Source organism: Solanum dulcamara, chromosome 11 (assembly GCF_947179165.1).
Source record: "Solanum dulcamara chromosome 11, daSolDulc1.2, whole genome shotgun sequence".
In the NCBI taxonomy this organism is placed as follows: domain Eukaryota; kingdom Viridiplantae; phylum Streptophyta; class Magnoliopsida; order Solanales; family Solanaceae; genus Solanum; species Solanum dulcamara.
In genome coordinates this window covers 54,101,042-54,119,047 of record NC_077247.1, presented here as the reverse complement: position 1 = coordinate 54,119,047, position 18,006 = coordinate 54,101,042, and the positions used below count along the sequence as shown (strand labels likewise).

Sequence of the window (18,006 nt, the reverse complement as noted above, 5' to 3'; positions counted from 1 at the left end):
TGAGTGATTATATGCAAAAATTCCTCCTTTTTTACCACCGACCAATCATCGATGCTTTGTTGAATTTATAGTCAAAATTTTGTTTATTCTTTTATGGGACTCTTAAAGAAACAAGTAAAAAATAAATGAAGAGTTGTGCAATATGTGAATTTCAGGGGCCTGTTCTGACATAATATAAAACCAATTACCCTACTCTGAGAAAAACGAAAGCCCCGTTTATTTTTCCAGTCATCACTTGTAACCTTAGCTCCCCAATACGACAGACAGTCGACAGCAACGCCACTATCAAATCATTACGCCGCTGCCGGCTCCTCCCTATCGCCACCCAATTTCCCTCCTTCCTCCGCCGACATAGGAAGAAAAAAAATACACCGGCAATTTTCTCATGGGTGAGCAAACCCAAACACAAACGAAAACCGAAACCCAAACTCCATCCTTATCTCAATCTCAACCCTGTTCTGTTTCCACCATTGTATCAGACTCTCCTTTGGATATTCCTCCAAATCCTTCAAACCCTTCGAAAATCCCTATTCGCCCCCAGAAAATCCGTAAACTCTCGTCCACTACCGAACAAAAACCCCTAGAACCTCCTTCTGATTCATCGCAATCTGTACCCACATCAAATAGTACAGGGACAATCACCAAAAATCGTCGGAGGGGTGCATCACAATCGACAAGGGCTTTGCCCCAAATCATCAAATCGTTATCTGCTAATGGGGAGATTGAGAATGCTCTTCACCATCTGCGGTTAGCTGACCCACTTCTTGGTTCCCTGATAGATACACTTCCTTTCCCAGTGTTTGAGTTGCACCAACTTCCATTTCTAGCACTTTGCAAGAGTATTCTCTATCAACAATTAACTTATAAAGCTGGTACTTCCATCTACACGCGTTTCGTCTCCCTATGTGGCGGTGAGGATGTCGTATGCCCTGACGTTGTTCTCTCCCTCTCTGCTCAACAGCTCAAGCAGATTGGTATCTCCGGGAGAAAAACAAGTTTCCTTTATGACCTTGCGAACAAGTATAAAACTGGAATTTTGTCGGATGACACTGTTGTAAAGATGGATGATAGGTCTTTGTTTACAATGCTTTCCATGGTGAAAGGGATTGGTTCTTGGTCAGTACATATGTTCATGATATTTTCCCTTTACAGACCGGATGTGTTGCCCGTTAGCGACTTGGGGGTTAGGAAAGGAGTAAAAATGCTGTATGGGTTGGAGGAATTGCCAAGGCCATCGCAAATGGAGCAATTGTGTGAGAAATGGAGGCCGTACCGGTCCATTGGGGCATGGTATATGTGGCGGTTTATTGAGGGAAAGGAAACCCCAACTACTGCAGCAGTAGTGATGGAGGGTGGTCATGTGCAGCCCTTGCAGCAAATTGAGCCTCAACAGGAGGTACAACAACATCAATTGCAACTTCTGGAGTCTATCAATGTCATTGGCAGCCTCGGGTATGTGTACCAGTTTGCTTCTGAATGTTTATATGATTCTGGTTTAAAGAATTGTGTGCGAGTGTACCAAACTACTTGAAACTCGTAAGCTTTAGACTAGTTAATTTGTTTTTGAAGCTATATAGATGGTATGGGCTTTAAAAGTCGAAATCTCTGTTGATGCTGATGCTTATTGGGCTTTCTGCTATTTCTATGCATATTGTAAATGAGGCGTTGATGAAAGATGTAAAATACATTACCATGAATAAGCAAGAAGTGGGCTGCATAAGTGCTGAATGCAAAAGATATATAGAGATTAGATGGCTGTGGACAGTCTTCTTGTTGAAACAGACTAGGGCACAGTTTGTACATGGTCTCAAATAAGAAAATATGACTTCTAATGGCAATTGCATGTTGAGGTGTTTGCTTTACCTAAGCTCTCAAGTTTAGAAAGCATTGCTATGGATAAAATGTTTCATCATGGATATAGAAAATATGCACATTGTAGTTTACGTTATGCAATTCGTAAAGTATGGTCGTCTCTTGTTCATATCTGGCTAAATTAAAAGAAACTTATTTTGTTCTCCAATATCTAAGATGGAACTCCCTTCTTTATCAAAAAGAGGTGAAACTCCTTTTTTTGTTTCTAGTCTTGTTTGGAAAGTCAAAGAACTGGGAGTAACATGATCGTCACGGATCATACATGTACAACATGAGCTGGTTGTGTGACATAGGTAAGACATGATACATGGTCTTCCCCACTTGCTTCATTATGCCTATTGGCCCAATCCCGTCAAAGCTAGGGGTAAGGTTTGCGCACACCTCACCCTTCCCAGACCCCATCAGTGGGACTATACTGGTTATGTTATTGTTGTTTCACAATCCCCTCCAGATATAAAAGTCTATTTTGCTAAGATGAGTGAGTTGTAAAACTTCTTATAAAATAAATAATAAAGAGTTGGATATACTCCTTTTTTTTGTTAAGGTAATAATTTTATCGATGCGGTTGGAAAGAACCTGGCAGACTAGTTGTGTACAAAATTTAGAGAGGCTACACAAAAAGTACTCGTTGAATATATATATATATATATACACCCTTCGGGGTGACCCAGTGGTTTGGGCTTGGGACTTTCATGTTGGAGGTCACAAGTTCGAAATCCCTTGCCAGCGAAAGCAAGGGGTTTATCTTCTGGGTCGAGGTCGTCGCACTGGCATTGCCTATTGCGGGTTACCTCTCCTGTGTGGTTTGCGAGCTATTGTATAGGAGCAGGGGTTTTACCCCGTGCACACCCAAAGGGTAGCGGCTGCGGGTTTTCCTTGTCATCAAAAAATAATGTGTGGGGTATACTCCTTTTTGTGAAGGTAAAATTTTATCAATGTGATGGGAAACCTGGCATATTGATTGTATTGCAAAATGTGTGGAGTGGCTACACATGTTGCTCTCTACAAATATCACTTTATCATCAAGAACAAGCTTCTCAATTTTATTTTTTTTTACTAAAATCAAGAAATTAGCTACAAAAGTATTAACTATCTTCCTTGTATTGTCTTTCTTTGAACTAATGGGTGTATGTTTCACTCAAATGAAAGGTTTGATGCATGGGGCTGCAATGTTGGACAGTATCCTTAATGATAAGAAGGTTCCAGATTTAAATGTTGTTTTAATAAGGGTGGTCGTGCTTTGATGTACAAGTAAGGATTTATTTTAAAGAGAAATTGTTTTGTTTGGACAGGTGGAATTATTCGCAAGCTCTCGAGTGCCTTTGTCTTAGCCTGGCATGTCAATTTGAGCTTGATACTCAGTTTGGTAGGATTGGGGCCCTACCCAATCTTACTTTAAGCTTGAAATTACTCTCCTTCTTGCATCAGTATGTGTTAAGCTACTCACGAAAACCTCAACTCTCCATATTCACGTCTCTTCTCTCTTCCCTGTTCTTTGTTTATCTGTTTATGTCTCAAATTGAAACTTTTCGATGATCTGTTTTTTGGGGGTCAAATCCAACGATCTATTTGGTCTTCAACCCATAATCCATCTATTTCTAATTCAAGTTTTTTTATTTGTGAGGGATGTCAATGGTTAATTGAAAACTGATCAAAACCAAGCGAACCTAACCGTATTCAGCCAGGAATTTATGTTAATTGTTAAGAGGAGAAGTTTTATCCTCCCAAGCCATGACCATTTTTTAGCAGACATTCTTGATTCAATGAAAGTTACTTCTCTTGTGCTTGGCGTTAACCTGCTCGGGTGTAGTCATAATATGTTACTGTAATCAATTATATACATCATATGGGAGTTATTTAGCTTTGCTTCTTGTTCTTCTCTCTTTTACTTTGCTCCAGTTTTGCTCTTATCATGCAATAACTTCTGTGTTTTATGCTACTGATAACTCTTTTCCCTAGATTCTGTGTTCCTTGTGTCGGTTGTTACAATTTATTTATATTTGTGTTTTAGTTTTTATTTGGGCGATACACCAGGATATTGATCTTTGCGTCATTAACATTTTGGTCTTAGGGCTTGAGATTGGGGCCAATGATTGAGGTGTTGATGCTGGAAACGATGCGAGTTGAGAAGAGGCGGTTTCTTAAGTATGTATCTTATGTTAGTATTGAGCTTTAATGATAAGAGATTATGAAAGTTGTAATAACAAAGCAAGGACGCTTCAGTTATTCAAGTTGGTTTATAGTAGAGTTGCAGGAAAGTAGGTGTTGTAAATGACTTGTAAATAGCAGACCCTCATGATTCATGATTTTTGTAGGGAACCGCATTGTCACGGTAAAGGGTAATATTATTAATTTTTTAAATTTTGGTCAGCTCTTAATTCTTCTGTTCATTGAATTGTAGAAGGAAAGGCAGTGGTATGCAATACTGTATAATCTTGAGAGTGATCCAGCTCTCGTCTTCGTTTTGGTCCCTTCTCTTGCTATTTGAGTACTTGGGATACATAGCGCTTACTAAATGTGGGTTTTCAAATATAACCCATGATACACGTTGGCATATGGGTTCCTGAGGGCCAATTTGGGTGCATGTTTTTTTTTGGAAAAATTATTTGATTGAGTGTTTTTTAAAAATTAATTATTGATTTTAGCGATATTTTTTATTTATTACCATTTATATTAATATATAGCAATATTATGATAAATCTACATTTGTATTAAAAGTGAATTATGCATATAATATAAATGTATTATAAGTGTTTTAAAATATATATTATATTTGTGTAGTAAGAAACTAACATAGAGCCCGTTTGGATAGGCTTAAAAAAAGTAACTTTTATGTATAAAGTGCTTTTAAAACTTTGAAGTGCTGAAAGTTATTTTTATAAATAAGCAGTTGAGTGTTTGAATAAAAGTGCTTATGACGTGAATTTTAGGGTTAAAAGAATAAAAAAAGGTAGTTTGAGAATTTAGTTAAAATATAAAGGATATAAAAATAATTTTCATGGTCAAAGAAAATGACTTTAAGCACTTTGGAAAAAAAAGTTAGAAATCCTAACTTTTCATTTCTGACTGACTTTAAGAACTTTATGGCTTAAAGTCAGCATTAGGCAAACACGTCCAAAAGCTAAAAAGGGGCTTTAAGTTGGTTTTGACCAACTTAAAGCCAATCCAAACGGGCTCATAATGTATTATAGATCTATTAAAATATGTGATAAATGTATTATCCATCTATAAAACTTGTATTATATATGTTTTATAAATAATTCTCTGCAATATGTATTAAAACTGTATTATAAATGTATTATAAGTGTTTAATGAAATTATTTTTTTATTGCTATAAATGATAAATATTTTCTTAATATTGTATATTTATGTAAGTTTTTTTTTTTTTTTCATTTTTTCAGGAAATTACAAAAATCAGATCTTCATATACATAGCCTTCAATGTCATTCTTGTAATTAGTTGTATTTTTGTTGCCTCTGTGTTAGAAAGGTTTCTTATCGAACTTGTAAAATTTTATTGTTAGCTAACTTTATTGTTAAATTTTCATAAATCTCAGTGTTAAAAAGATAATTACATTATTTTTTTACTTTTTTTTTTAAATTACAAAAATCTTTTAAAATTAAAGAATTTCAGATATATCAACAGACATACAAATACATCAGCATATATGCACATAGAGGAGGGATGTATCAGTGAGAGGGGGATGTATTCGAGAATGGATTTTTGTAATTTTTGTAAATAGTATTATTTTTTTTTAGAGATTATACTAAAATAAAATGTGTATTTAAGTAATTTTTTCAACTTTTGGCATATGGGCTATTGAATGTTGTCAACTTTTCCCTATCCTTTTTCAATTTATAGAAATTCTTTAAAAATATGATAATTCAGATATATTAATTTAATAATTCGAATACATTAATTAGAATTTTATGTATTAGTAGATAACATTTAAAGCGTGATACATTGAACATAAAGATAATTTATGAATCAGAATTAATGTATCCGGATTACTAAATCAATATATCTATGGATTACTGAATTAATGTATACGAATTATTGAATTAATGTATTTGAATTAAAAAAAGAATTTTTTTTTTTAAATAGATGGAAGTAATAGAAAATATGATAAATAAAAGAGTGAAACAAGGTAATATTTTCAAAAAATATCGAGAATAGGCCGGCATTTCTGAACTCGACCCGCGCCAATGGGAATGGGGTTGTGTCAGTTAGTGTCATCTCATCTTGAAAAGCTACTCAGCTATTCAGTAATGAGCATGCACAAAACTCTCTTTATATCTTGCAGAGGAATTTATTCGGTTCGCTTTCGGTGGAGATACAGATATATCCAACCTGATTTCATTCTCTTTCTTTTTATCATTGCAAAGCCCATGGAGAATTTATCCGCCATCTACAAAAAAGTCTTACTACTTAAGATACTATAATAAGTACAATCATTGAGAAAATATTTGATGTTAGAATGAAAATATCCTTCCCACGGAATGCTTCTGGATTTGGGTACAAAAGACTGTCTGGATAGACCTTGTATTTTTTGATTTATAAGTCAATTATCATAAGTTAGTAATTTTAACTTATGACTTTCGATTTATTTTTTATATTTATCAAGTGCTTATAAGCAATTTTTAATTTATCAAACAGGTTCCAAGTTTATCTTGGGTTGAAAGAGCTACCAGGGTCAATAATGTGTTGATTTTGTGTGTGTGGGTGGGGGCGTAGGGATGCATGTATATTTTCCTTTGAAACTTAGTCGAGAATTTATTCATCCTAATCCTTGAGTTATTTGACATAAGGTGAAAGGGAAGCATAGGACCTTTATTTCTTCATACGTATAATGTTCGAAGGGATTGACAACGCTAGTGGAGTAGTATATATGGGCTTTGATTTGTTTACTTTTCATCTTGTTTTATTCCCTTGGGAAACGACAAAGTTCAAAATTTTACCAAGAAGTAACACAATTATAAAGAAGCTACAAAGAGTTTACCATCTTTTATGCATGCATAAGAAATAATTTTAATTATATATGAATAATATAATTTTTTATCAAAAAAAATTTGGATAAATTAATTCGACCTTACTTGGCTCCACCTATGCTTTAAAACCTCCTAAAACTCATACAATCTATCTTTTACGCTATCCAACCATACCATTTCTAGCTTTAATGTCAAAGGTGATCAAATTTTTCAGCCTTTAAGAGCTTTTCCAGAATAATGTACCTTAACATATGTCTAAAGAATATATTACTCTTACGTTTTATAAAATACTATGATTGATAGGGGCCGGCCTTCACTTGAGATCCAAATTGGCGAAACAGTAAAAATTAGACTAGTTATGATACCACTCCTTTTGCACAGATAAGTAATTGCGGTCAAAAGTTTTAAGTTTGATTTTTCATTAGCGTAGATGTCAGAGTAAAAAAAAATACTAGCATGTTTGTTAAAAAGAAACTAACAGAACAACTATGCAAACAATATGAGCATGACCTTCATTGAATTCTCAAAAAATCACAACTCTTCTTAATTTCAATTTCCTTTAACAAAGAACAATACCTTTCTGAAGTAATAACTATTTGTGGAGTCGCACTTCCTTTGATTTTGTTAGTTCAACAGTTGAGCGATTCCTTTTTTTTTTCCTCTTCAAATCTATTTCTTGGGTTTTATGATTTGTCAACGTTTGACTTAATTAACTCACTTTGGATGCTTAGTTTTCTACCTTAAAGTCCTTAACCTTATGTTATCATAATGATAACTCATTAATACATATTCTTTTGTTATTTTTTTTCCACTAATCATAATAAACCAATATAGTCTGGTGTGAAGACAGAATATGAGTAAATGTTTTTAGGAAGTGGGAGTTAATGATGTGGGACTAAAGAACGTAATAATGTGAGGGCTCAAAAATGCGAATGTTTGAGTAATTAACCCATATTATTTGAGGGATCCTGGATTATCGATTTTGAGATATCTAAACTCAGGAGCTAATTTTTTATTTTGAGTTAGGTTCGAAGCCCATTCTTAACATGATATTCCTGTTGTTATGTGTCCTAATATTAGGTCTCATTTTATATTGTTCATCCTGGAGTTGGTTTGGCAAGCCTCAGCATGAAGAGGTGTGAGTTTGAGTTTAATTCGACGTCTATTTAATTCTTTAACACGAGCAAACATGGGTTAGTTCAGATCCAAACGTTATTAGGGACGTATATGTGGTGAATAAATAGAAAGCTTTATGTAACTTTTTTTTAATTCGATCAAAAAAAATATCTTTTTTATTTGATAACTATTTAATAACACTATTTTTATTTTATTTTTATTGAATCCTACTTTATACTTTAATGTGGAAAAAAAATAACTAAAAATATACAAGAGACTTTTTAATAAGAAAATTTGATATAATAAAATTTTTATTTAATTAAATAATGTCACGTAAATTAAAATTGAAGAGACATAATTATATACAGATTCCACTAATTTCTGCGGAGACTCAGTTTTTACTTTTTTGGGAGTTGCAAGCGTGAAGCTGGTGATGTGACTCTTCCATAATCTCCCATTAGATTTTGCCTGTCCTTTTTTCATTTTCCGCTCTTCCAGGACTGTATGTTGGACCCCCACTCCCTCACTCTTCAGCCAATTTCTTTTCTTTTTTTCTCCTACCAAATTTAAGATGGTATCACTGAAAGTCCATTATATCGTCATATCTTTTTCTATTAAAATATTATCATACAACACCATTTTATAATAACAATCAATTTATTTACGATATAATTTTTGTATGTTATATTTACCTTTATATTAGGTTTTTAAAATGCTAGATATTCTAAAAGACTCGCAAATTGTCATATACATAGTATGCAGATCTTCGGAGCACACCTAAAAGCTTGATTTCAGTAAAACCTCTCTACAATGTTTTTCTATCTATAACAGTTACAATTGTCTTTATGACATTACAGTTATTTTGTAAAATTACCCCTTTATAAAAATTGTATTCCTTTTTAGTGGTATGGTAATTAATCATTTTTATAGAAATAAAATTGCTAAAATTACCAATAATAAGTCAAGTAATTTTGATCAAATATTTTGATACTACAATATGTGACTAACTATTACGTGAGCATAATTTTTCATAATTGAAAGATTTCCTTGTTTATATAAAGTGTGACTAGGTTTAAAATTTGGCATTAAAATTTTTACATCTAAAACATTTTAAAATAAGAAATTAGATTTTATGCATTTTTTATGTCTATAACTATCAAAAATATTATTCAAATATTAAGTAATAACAGTCGATCGCTATAGAAAACAAAAAGATCTTGAAACCAGCTATGTTATGGCCGAGATATTTGACTGTATATGAATTTACAGGTAAGAAAACATTAGAAAATGCTACTTCATCCATTTTAAATTACTCAACGAAATTAAATTCAAAAGTCTTGAATCCGCTCCTACTGGTCTCATATCTGCTATTCGAGTGAAAGTGGGAATTTGATAGGATTAGAGAATGCCTGCTTCCGGTTCTTAGATGAGGAAAACAATCAAATCAGTCAGTGACGGACCCAGAAATTTTATAAAGGGGGTTCAAAAAAAATTAAACATGCTAATCAGAAAAAAAAATGTGCTTATTCGGATTCGAACCTGCGAGCTGAGATAAGCTAAGGCAAAATATTGAACCCCATTTGCCACTAAGCTAGGTCTTTGGCTTATGCTCAGGGGGTTCAATGTTAAATATATACACATAAATTAAAAAATTTATCTTATATATACAGTATAATTTTTTAACCCCTGAATTGCACGTGGGTCCGCCCCTGCAATCAGTGCGGTCAGTCCACCCTTCTGACGTGCGGGGGTCTGGAGTACGGTAGAACGAGTAATGAGGGGGTCTATTGCAGGAGTTCCTGACCTGAAAGGACATCAGCAAGCTCCTACTGAATGTGAACAAAGTCAAGGAGATGGAATCAACTCAATAGAATTAGGTTTTTTTATGACTGTTGAAGTGACCGAACGAAATGTTGGATTGATTCAATACCGAATCCCAGATCTCTATAGATGACTAATGGTAAGGGCTGCATTTTTTCGGAAAGAAAGATAGTGGCAAAAGGGATATGAAATTTAAGAAAGTCAAACTTTTATTATGTCTCAACTCAACTCAAATCGCAAATGCCACGCGATATGTCCTGTTGACTCTTACTCCTGAACAGGAAATGATCCGTTTTCCATAGGCTAAACTTGACAAAGTAATAGGCATGAGTAGTGACAACAAAATAAAAACATATTTTTTGGTTTTGACCCCCCCCCCCCTCCCCCCCCCAAAAAAAAAGAAGTTAGATGTCGTTTGTTTGTAGAAATCTTTTTAAGATTCTGAAAAAAAAATAATCAAAAGCTTTCGGCTTAAATCAATTTTGTATTAGAGTGATTTCTAAAGAAAAGCTCTCGTATATTCCCAATCTTAACACATTTTATATTTCACAATGTTATTTTCCAATATTTCTTTTTTCCGAAAGTTGTCAATAAGTCTAATTCCAGCACATCTTTAATTCAATTTTCGCTATTTTAGTAATTATCTGAAAGATTGATAGAATAAAAACAAAACGCAGTTGTATCACTTTAATTAGTGAAAATGTACAATTATTTTCTTCTACTTCAAAGTTATAGGAGAGGGAGAGGAATACGCATGAAATGGAGACGAAACTACACAAGTACTTGGTAGTAATATATATACAGATAAAGGTCACAATAATGAGGTTAGGGTTTTGGCACGTGTATCCATATGAAGCTACTAGTTGTAGTAGTTAAATTAATGATTAGTAAGACCCTTATCTCTTAATTTAATAATTGAAACCCTAATCCGACATTAGATTTAAACAACAAACAACATGTTCCACCAATCAAGAAAAGCTTAGTCTATGCTGATCAATTAAACAAATGGTTTACCTTTCCGTTTTTCGTGATAAGCAACTTCAATCATCAATGATTAAACTAGTCCAATAATGGAGTAAACATTATTTAATTACTTAATTTTAAAATAAAAATAAAATGTGCAAATACTGATCTTGGACACTTTATTGTTACTATTTTCAGTAACTGTAATAATTTATTCTGTTCCCTAAGTTTTCATTGGACGGTGGTGCAGTTATGGCCAGGAACAATTTCCAAATCCGTCTCCGACAGATAATCAAAAACAAACATTGTAAATGTTGTATTATCTTCTTTCCAGCTCCTAACAGAATAACAGCTAAGCTGATTGCCAAATATAGTGACAACTTGAACTTTCTATTATTATTATTTTACCACCTCAATATTAAAAGTGAATAATATAGCAACTTTCTCGTTGGGTATATCCGTTTGAAGTAGAGGAAAGTTACAATGCCAAAAGTTGACTTTTTAACCACAATGACTACGTATAGATTTTAATTATATTTGTAAGCTAAATCAGATGAACATGCTCATTTTTGTTAGTCTTTCAGATTATCAGAAGTCAAAACAGTATGTCTTTTCTCCCTCATTTTTCTTATTTTAAAGTTCTGTTACATTTCACTGGTACTACCAAAATAGTTTTGTTGAGTAGAAGCAGCGGTAGCAAACATTATATATCCTCACTCAAAATAATATGCTACTCGAAAACATGAAGCACAATCAATCTCTTCGCCTAAAACTTCCAAAAAAAGAAGTCAATTCTAGATAGAGCACGAGCCATCCGCCTCTAATACTAATTGGAACACGAAAACATAAAATTTGAAGTTGTCATTTTTTAAAATTGAAGTTATATTTGGACATAGATGTATTTGACTTTTTTTTAAAAAAAAATTGTTGATAAATGTCTCAAAACTGATCTGAATTTTGAAAACTTAAAAGTACTCAAAGATCGATCAAATTTCATGGCCAAATAAATTTTTTGAAGATAAATGTTCAAAATCTACTTTAAAAATTTATGGTCAAACACTAATTACGTCGACATCTCGATTTGCACATGGATACTCTCCTGTATTACATTAAAGAGTCATACTCACAATTTTCCCCCAAAAATCTTGATGTCATTAAGAATATTCTTAGAGCCTGTTTGGATTAACTAATTTGAAATATTTTTAAGAGCATGTTTGACTTAACTTATCTAAAACAACTTATATGCCTAAAAAATAGATTGGGGTAGCCCAACTTATTTTTTTAGCTTATAAATTGCTTAAGATATTCTAAGTCAAACAGATCCAATTATTTTTTTGAACTTATTTTAAGTATAAAATGACTTTAAATTGGTCAGACAAATACAAAAAAAAAACTGAAAACAAATCAAAACAGGCTCCAAGTCAAAATAGCTTTAAAACAGTTTTGACTTTTGAATGTGGGTAAAATAAAAAAGCGCACACCTATTTTTCCCAAAATAACAAAAATAAAGCCATAAATTAAAATTTTAAAAACTTAAACAGGAATATTTGGCTTACAAGTCTTAAACCAAAAACCAAACCCATATTACACAATAAATATAGCTTCTTTTTTTTCGACAACCCGACCTCAAACAAATTACGTGGGCATTCATACAGCACGTACAAATACGGAATTCTTTACATAAAACCAACATCTTGGGCTGTCACAAAGTCCCAAGCAAAGAAATCTGACTATAACTCTCCCCAAAGGGGGAACTGGATCCCCCTCCTCCCCATGAAAATTATGTGCCTCCTAAAAACATGAAATAAAAATAAAGCTAAGATGACTTTAATAAAAAAAAAGTGATTTATTACTATAGAATAAATGAAACGCAGGGAGCAGAATGCCGTTGTGCTTGTAGAAACAGTCACACTACTCTACTATATCATCACCAGAAAACTAAAGGCAAATCTCCTTTACAGATTCTCTTAATAACAAGTTTGGTGATTGCAATCCATTTGAAAGCACTGTGCCTTGTCGTTTAGAGAGAAAAGAGTGTGTAACATCTGACACATACACCAACGGGAACAAATTGCTGCAATTGCTTTACCGTGGACCATAATATCCCCCACTTTATTTTTCCACACTTTACAGTACCAAAAAGCCCCCTTCCTATACCTTTCTCTTTCTAACACCGCCTAATTGGCTTTAATTAACCATCTTGTCTTATCTTGGAATTACAGCTGTAAGCCTAAAGCAATTGTATCTTGTATTTTGGAGAAGAATTTATATATATTAGAGGAAGATTACAGGCTACCATATATAGTTATGTCACCATCTATATTTTCCTCTCATATTCCACGTTTTCCCGTATTCTCTGACATGCTGAAAGAAAGCCAAGCGTAATAATAATGAGATTGTTGGACCAGTGTGCAGGCTGTAGAAGAAGACGAACATGACCTTGTCGGTTGTTTAGTGGAGTAAGTCTTACTTTCATCAATGTCTTATGGCAACTCATCACTCTTTCTTTACCTACCAAACTCTAATTTCTTCTGTGCTTTCTTGGGTTGGATGCCTCTAAGGAGACACAAGAAAATCATCTCTCATTTAATTATGTTAAGTCTAATCCTGCCCCTTTTGTTTAGCTTTGCTAATGAACAAATTTCTGTAGTATAATAGCAGTGACTTCAAAGTCTAGATTTGACCGGCTATCTCAATTTTCTTGAAGTACCACATCTCTGAATAGTACTCCCTACTACTAGCTAGCTCACCCAAGGTCAATTCTTTGTCCATTTCTCAGCCTCTCTAATAGTGAATTAGTACATACAGTGGAGTTAGCACTAAAAAGATCACACTCAATTGATTAGTCCTCCAATTATGATAGATCACTGTGTTACCTAAAAGAGTCTTTAGAAGATATATTTTTTCGTGTAACTTAAGACAGATTACCAGAAGGTGAAAGCTTAAGATCAGACAGTCATTTCAGATAGCAAAACTAGGATTTATGGAACACAGACGCCAAGAAAAGGATATGGGCATGCCCAATCCCCTGGGTTATAACCCATCTCATATTAACCAGCAAGAATCATCATCCTCTGCAACAAACAAATTCCCTACTGCTCCTATAGCTTCAGATAGAAGAACAAATGCACAAATTATCCATGAAAATACCATTTTTAGCCCTAACCAAACCCTAGATCAGAATAATCTTACTCAAAATTCAGATCCAGATCCAGTTCGAGAACTATCTACGAGTTCACCAAGTGACAGGAATACTACCTCCGTCCGATACAAAGAATGTCTCAAAAATCATGCTGCAAACATGGGAGGATATGTCGTAGACGGCTGCGGAGAATTCATGCCAAGCGGAGACGAAGGGACAACGGAATACCTGAAATGTGCAGCTTGTGATTGTCACCGCAATTTTCATCGGAAAGAGACTGAGGACGAATTACAAACACCTGGTGTGCATAACAGCAACAACCACCGTATACACATCCAAACTCCGCCTTCTCTTCCAGCTGTACCGACGCACCACCACCACCATCATAAATACTCTCACAGCTATCCAAGGGGTCACATGGCACCAGTAATGATGAGCTTCGGTAGGAACACGTCAAGTGAAGATCTGAATATGTTTCACGGAGGACAAGGGATAATTCAGCCTTGTAATTTTTCGGCGTCGAAGAAGAGATTTCGAACGAAATTCAGTCAACAACAGAAAGATAGAATGCAAGAGTTTGCTGAGAAGCTGGGATGGAGAATTCAGAAACAAGATGAACAAGAAGTGTATCAGTTTTGTAACGAAGTGGGTGTGAAAAGACAAGTGTTCAAAGTGTGGATGCACAACAGCAAACAATCAATTAAGAAGAAACAAACTTAACAGGCAAGACTTCAAAATCCCATCTCAGATTAAATTAGAGTTTCTAAGTTGTGCATAAATCTTATAGATAAGATCAGTTTAGACAAATAATCAATTCTTTCACCACAAAATTTCAGCAGCTTCATATTTAAGACCTACTCTTTTTAACTTCTTACCTTATGTGGTTGGTACTAATTAGTACTATCAATTAATTCATCCTAAAAGTTTCTTTAAATTCTCCTTTCTGTGCATTAGATTGCGATCGCTAAGTTAGTTTTCTAATCAGCCCCTTTTTTTGTACTTTTCCTTATTTTTGTGTTGTCGGGGCATATCAGCCACATCTGCTATCACGGAAATAACAACGATATTTTAATTTTTTGGGGGATATAAAAGAAAACATTGTTTTAAACACAAAATGTTTTTGAAGATTATTATTTATTACATTAAATAAAAACATTGTTAGGTTGATGTTCGACACATGTCTTTTTCATCTAGACGTGTACTTGACAAAATAGAAAGAAAATGTAATGGAGGGAAGCCATATCCGACAAAATCAAACAAAGAAATGCAATTCTTTCTATTTCACATTGCTTGCTATAATTGAGACGCAAAGTGGGGGAAATTAATTAGTAGGTCTTTTATTTTGAGAAAAAGAATTAAGAGACTCGTACGGTGATTTCATGCTACAAACATAAAAGATACTAGCAGTATGCTTGATTACAAAATATGAGCTTCTTTAGGAAATAGAAGTTTAATACAGCATTAAGAATGAATATAACGCTTGAAAGGTCGTACAATGAACTGGTACGTATAGGGCCCTATATATCATCCCAGATTCTCTCCGGTCAAAAATTAGGGCAAAAACATAACTCCAAAGACATAGTTAGCCAACCGGGTGATATGAGATAACTATGCTTATTACAACGTTTTTGTACTCTTCAGTGTTAGCAAAAATTAAGCACCTTCTTTGGAGCAGGATGATTTGTAAAGGTGTTTTAGTTTTGTGTTTTGATGATCAACAAATCATGAGAACTAACAGAGGGATCAGGTCGTATCAACTTCAACTGATTTTTGTCAAAATGTAAGACAGCTGTAATGCTGACAAGATTGGTGAAAAGGTGTCTGCCAGCTCTGCAAACTATGTACTGCTGCTCCAATGAGAGATACCGAGGTTTCTCTCATTGAAGCAATTAAAAGGAAGCCTTTTCATAAACAAAAGGTGTGTTTTTTGAGATTAACAAAAGTGAATCGATTAAGATTTTCTCTCAAGAAGGAACATACAACATCTGTACTTAAGGGACCTGATCAAGCACGTCTAGTAGAGTCTTCTCTTTAAGTGTCAGCTTATTTTAGCTTGTAATCATTGTAAGATCAGTTTCTAATTTATAAAGAAACATTGATCAGTTAGTTGTCTTTGTTATGTTGGAAAGACAGTTAAGTGTTAACCTTGAATTTGTTTGTTGAAGTCTACATTAACTAAGGGTAGTTGTGTAGTGGGCAATAATTGTATTGCTTGGGCTCGGAGTCTTGTAATAGGGTGTTGCAAGCATAGGGGTAAAGAGGATTAGTACCTAGTTACATAGGTTGTAATAGATTACTTTGCTCTTACATCTAGTGAAGATTGGTTGGGATATCCTGTTGGACAAGTCGTGGTTGCTTCTCCTTTGAGCAAGGAGTTTTTCCACATAAAATTCTTTATTACTTGTATTTGCTGTTTATTTCCTGTTTAATCAGTTAAGGGACCTGGTCTCATAGTATAGCAGACGCATACATTCCAACATTTGGCATCAGAGCAGGGCTCTCTAATCGACTAACACTCTGAGAGATTTTTGAGAAAGAATGACAACTCTACTAAATCTAGAAAAAGGACAATCATCAACGAGACCACCTCGTTTCAATGGCCAGTTCTATAGATGGTGGAAGACTAAAATGCATGAGTTCCTAATGGCGGAAGACAGTGAGTTATGGGACATTGTTCTTGATGGACCTTTTGTCCCCACTACTGAACTAAAGGAAGGAGAGGTCACCAAAGTGGTTCCCAAAACAAGGCAACGATACAGTGAAGATGACAGAAAGAAGATCGAGAAAAACTACAAGGAGAAAAAGCTTTTTATGTGTTGCATTAGAGATGAGGAGTACAATAAGTTTTCAGCATATGAGTCAGCTAAAAAGATCTGAGATTGTCTGAGGAATGCACATGAAGGAACTAATCAAGTCAAAGAATCCAAAGTTGACATGCTAACAATTCGGTACAAAAATTTTGTTATGAAAAAAGTAGAGACCATGCATGAAATGTACACCAGAATTCCTTCCATAACAAATGAAATGAGGTGCTTAAGTGAACCCATTAGTCAAAGCAAGCAGGTCAGAAAGGTTTTAATAGTCCTTCCAAGGACATGAGAAAGCAAAGTAGATGCAATAACTGAAGATCAGGACTTGAAGACTCTACTATGGATGTTCTCATAGGTAACTTGCAGATTCACGAGATGAATAAGTAGCATGATGGTTAAAGAAAGACAAGTCCTTAGCACTGAAGTCTGTTCTAAGTGATGATGATGATGATGATGAAGATGAGGACATGTCTTATCTAACTCGCAGGTTTTGAAAAATTATTAGAAAACATGGCGGATTCGGAAAGAAGGGAAGCTTTGGACAAAAACCAAATTGTGTTGATTTGTGTCACAGATGCAAGAAGCCGGGCATTTTGTCAGAGAGTGCCCAATGAACAAAGTGGAACCCAAAGAATATGCCAAACCTGCAGGTGACAGACAGAGGGAGCATGTCCCTGATAAATTCAGAAAAAAAGGCAGCAACAGACCTAGTGTGAAGAAGGCATTTACTGTCTGGGAAATTCCTTAAGCAAATCTGATGAGTCAGAACACCCTGAGGATGCATCTATGCTGGCAATGAAGGATGATGACGAAGTCTATAACTCACTCTTTACTTTCATGGCAAAATCTGATGATGAATCTGAGGAAGAGGTACCCTTGTTTGATCTCAAAGAAAATCTTGATATTTACTCTATCAAAAAACTAAAGAAGCTAGCATGTGCGTTTATTGACTTTTTGTGTGAGATGACCGCTGAAAGATTTTCTAAATAATAGCATTGACATTTTTCAAGATAAGAAAACTGCCTTAGCCTTTCAAATGTCAGTCCTAGAAGAAAAGATTCGTGAGTTAGAAATTGAAACAACTGATCCCATAAATATGTTTGATGTAAGATCTAACTCAGGAGAAAAGTTGAAAGGAAAGGCTAGAGTATTGAGCTAGATCTTGAGGAAAAATTAAAAGATTCAGAACTGAAACTGTTTATGTCTCTAGAACGAAATGTTCGACTGAAAAAGGATTTGGTTAAACTCGGGAATGATCACCGTGAGTAACTTAAGTGGACCATATCTTCCAAGA

At 34.3% G+C, this 18,006-nt stretch overlaps 2 protein-coding genes across 4 annotated transcripts; both read left to right on the top strand.

Moving 5' to 3' along the window:
• The first annotated feature begins 189 nt into the window (after positions 1 to 189).
• On the top strand, positions 190 to 4,233 carry LOC129874062 (alkylbase DNA glycosidase-like protein mag2). 3 transcript variants are annotated; one of them, XM_055949284.1, is made up of 4 exons: positions 190 to 1,452; positions 3,022 to 3,071; positions 3,165 to 3,299; positions 3,944 to 4,233. In XM_055949284.1, the coding sequence occupies exons 1-2, from the start codon at positions 386 to 388 to the stop codon at positions 3,059 to 3,061; spliced, it is 1,107 nt and encodes a 368-aa protein (XP_055805259.1). In that variant the 5' UTR covers positions 190 to 385; the 3' UTR covers positions 3,062 to 3,071; positions 3,165 to 3,299; positions 3,944 to 4,233. The 3 variants fall into 3 exon arrangements, with proteins under 3 accessions (XP_055805259.1, XP_055805258.1, XP_055805261.1); XM_055949283.1 differs by lacking the exon at positions 3,165 to 3,299 and having other exon boundaries at positions 3,022 to 3,123; XM_055949286.1 differs by lacking the exons at positions 3,022 to 3,071; positions 3,165 to 3,299 and having other exon boundaries at positions 191 to 1,452.
• Positions 4,234 to 13,350: 9,117 nt separating this feature from the next.
• LOC129873785 (zinc-finger homeodomain protein 2) lies at positions 13,351 to 14,753 on the top strand. Its single transcript, XM_055948960.1, has one exon. It carries the CDS (start codon positions 13,744 to 13,746, stop codon positions 14,620 to 14,622), a length of 879 nt encoding a protein of 292 aa, XP_055804935.1. The 5' UTR covers positions 13,351 to 13,743; the 3' UTR covers positions 14,623 to 14,753.
• Positions 14,754 to 18,006: the final 3,253 nt, after the last annotated feature.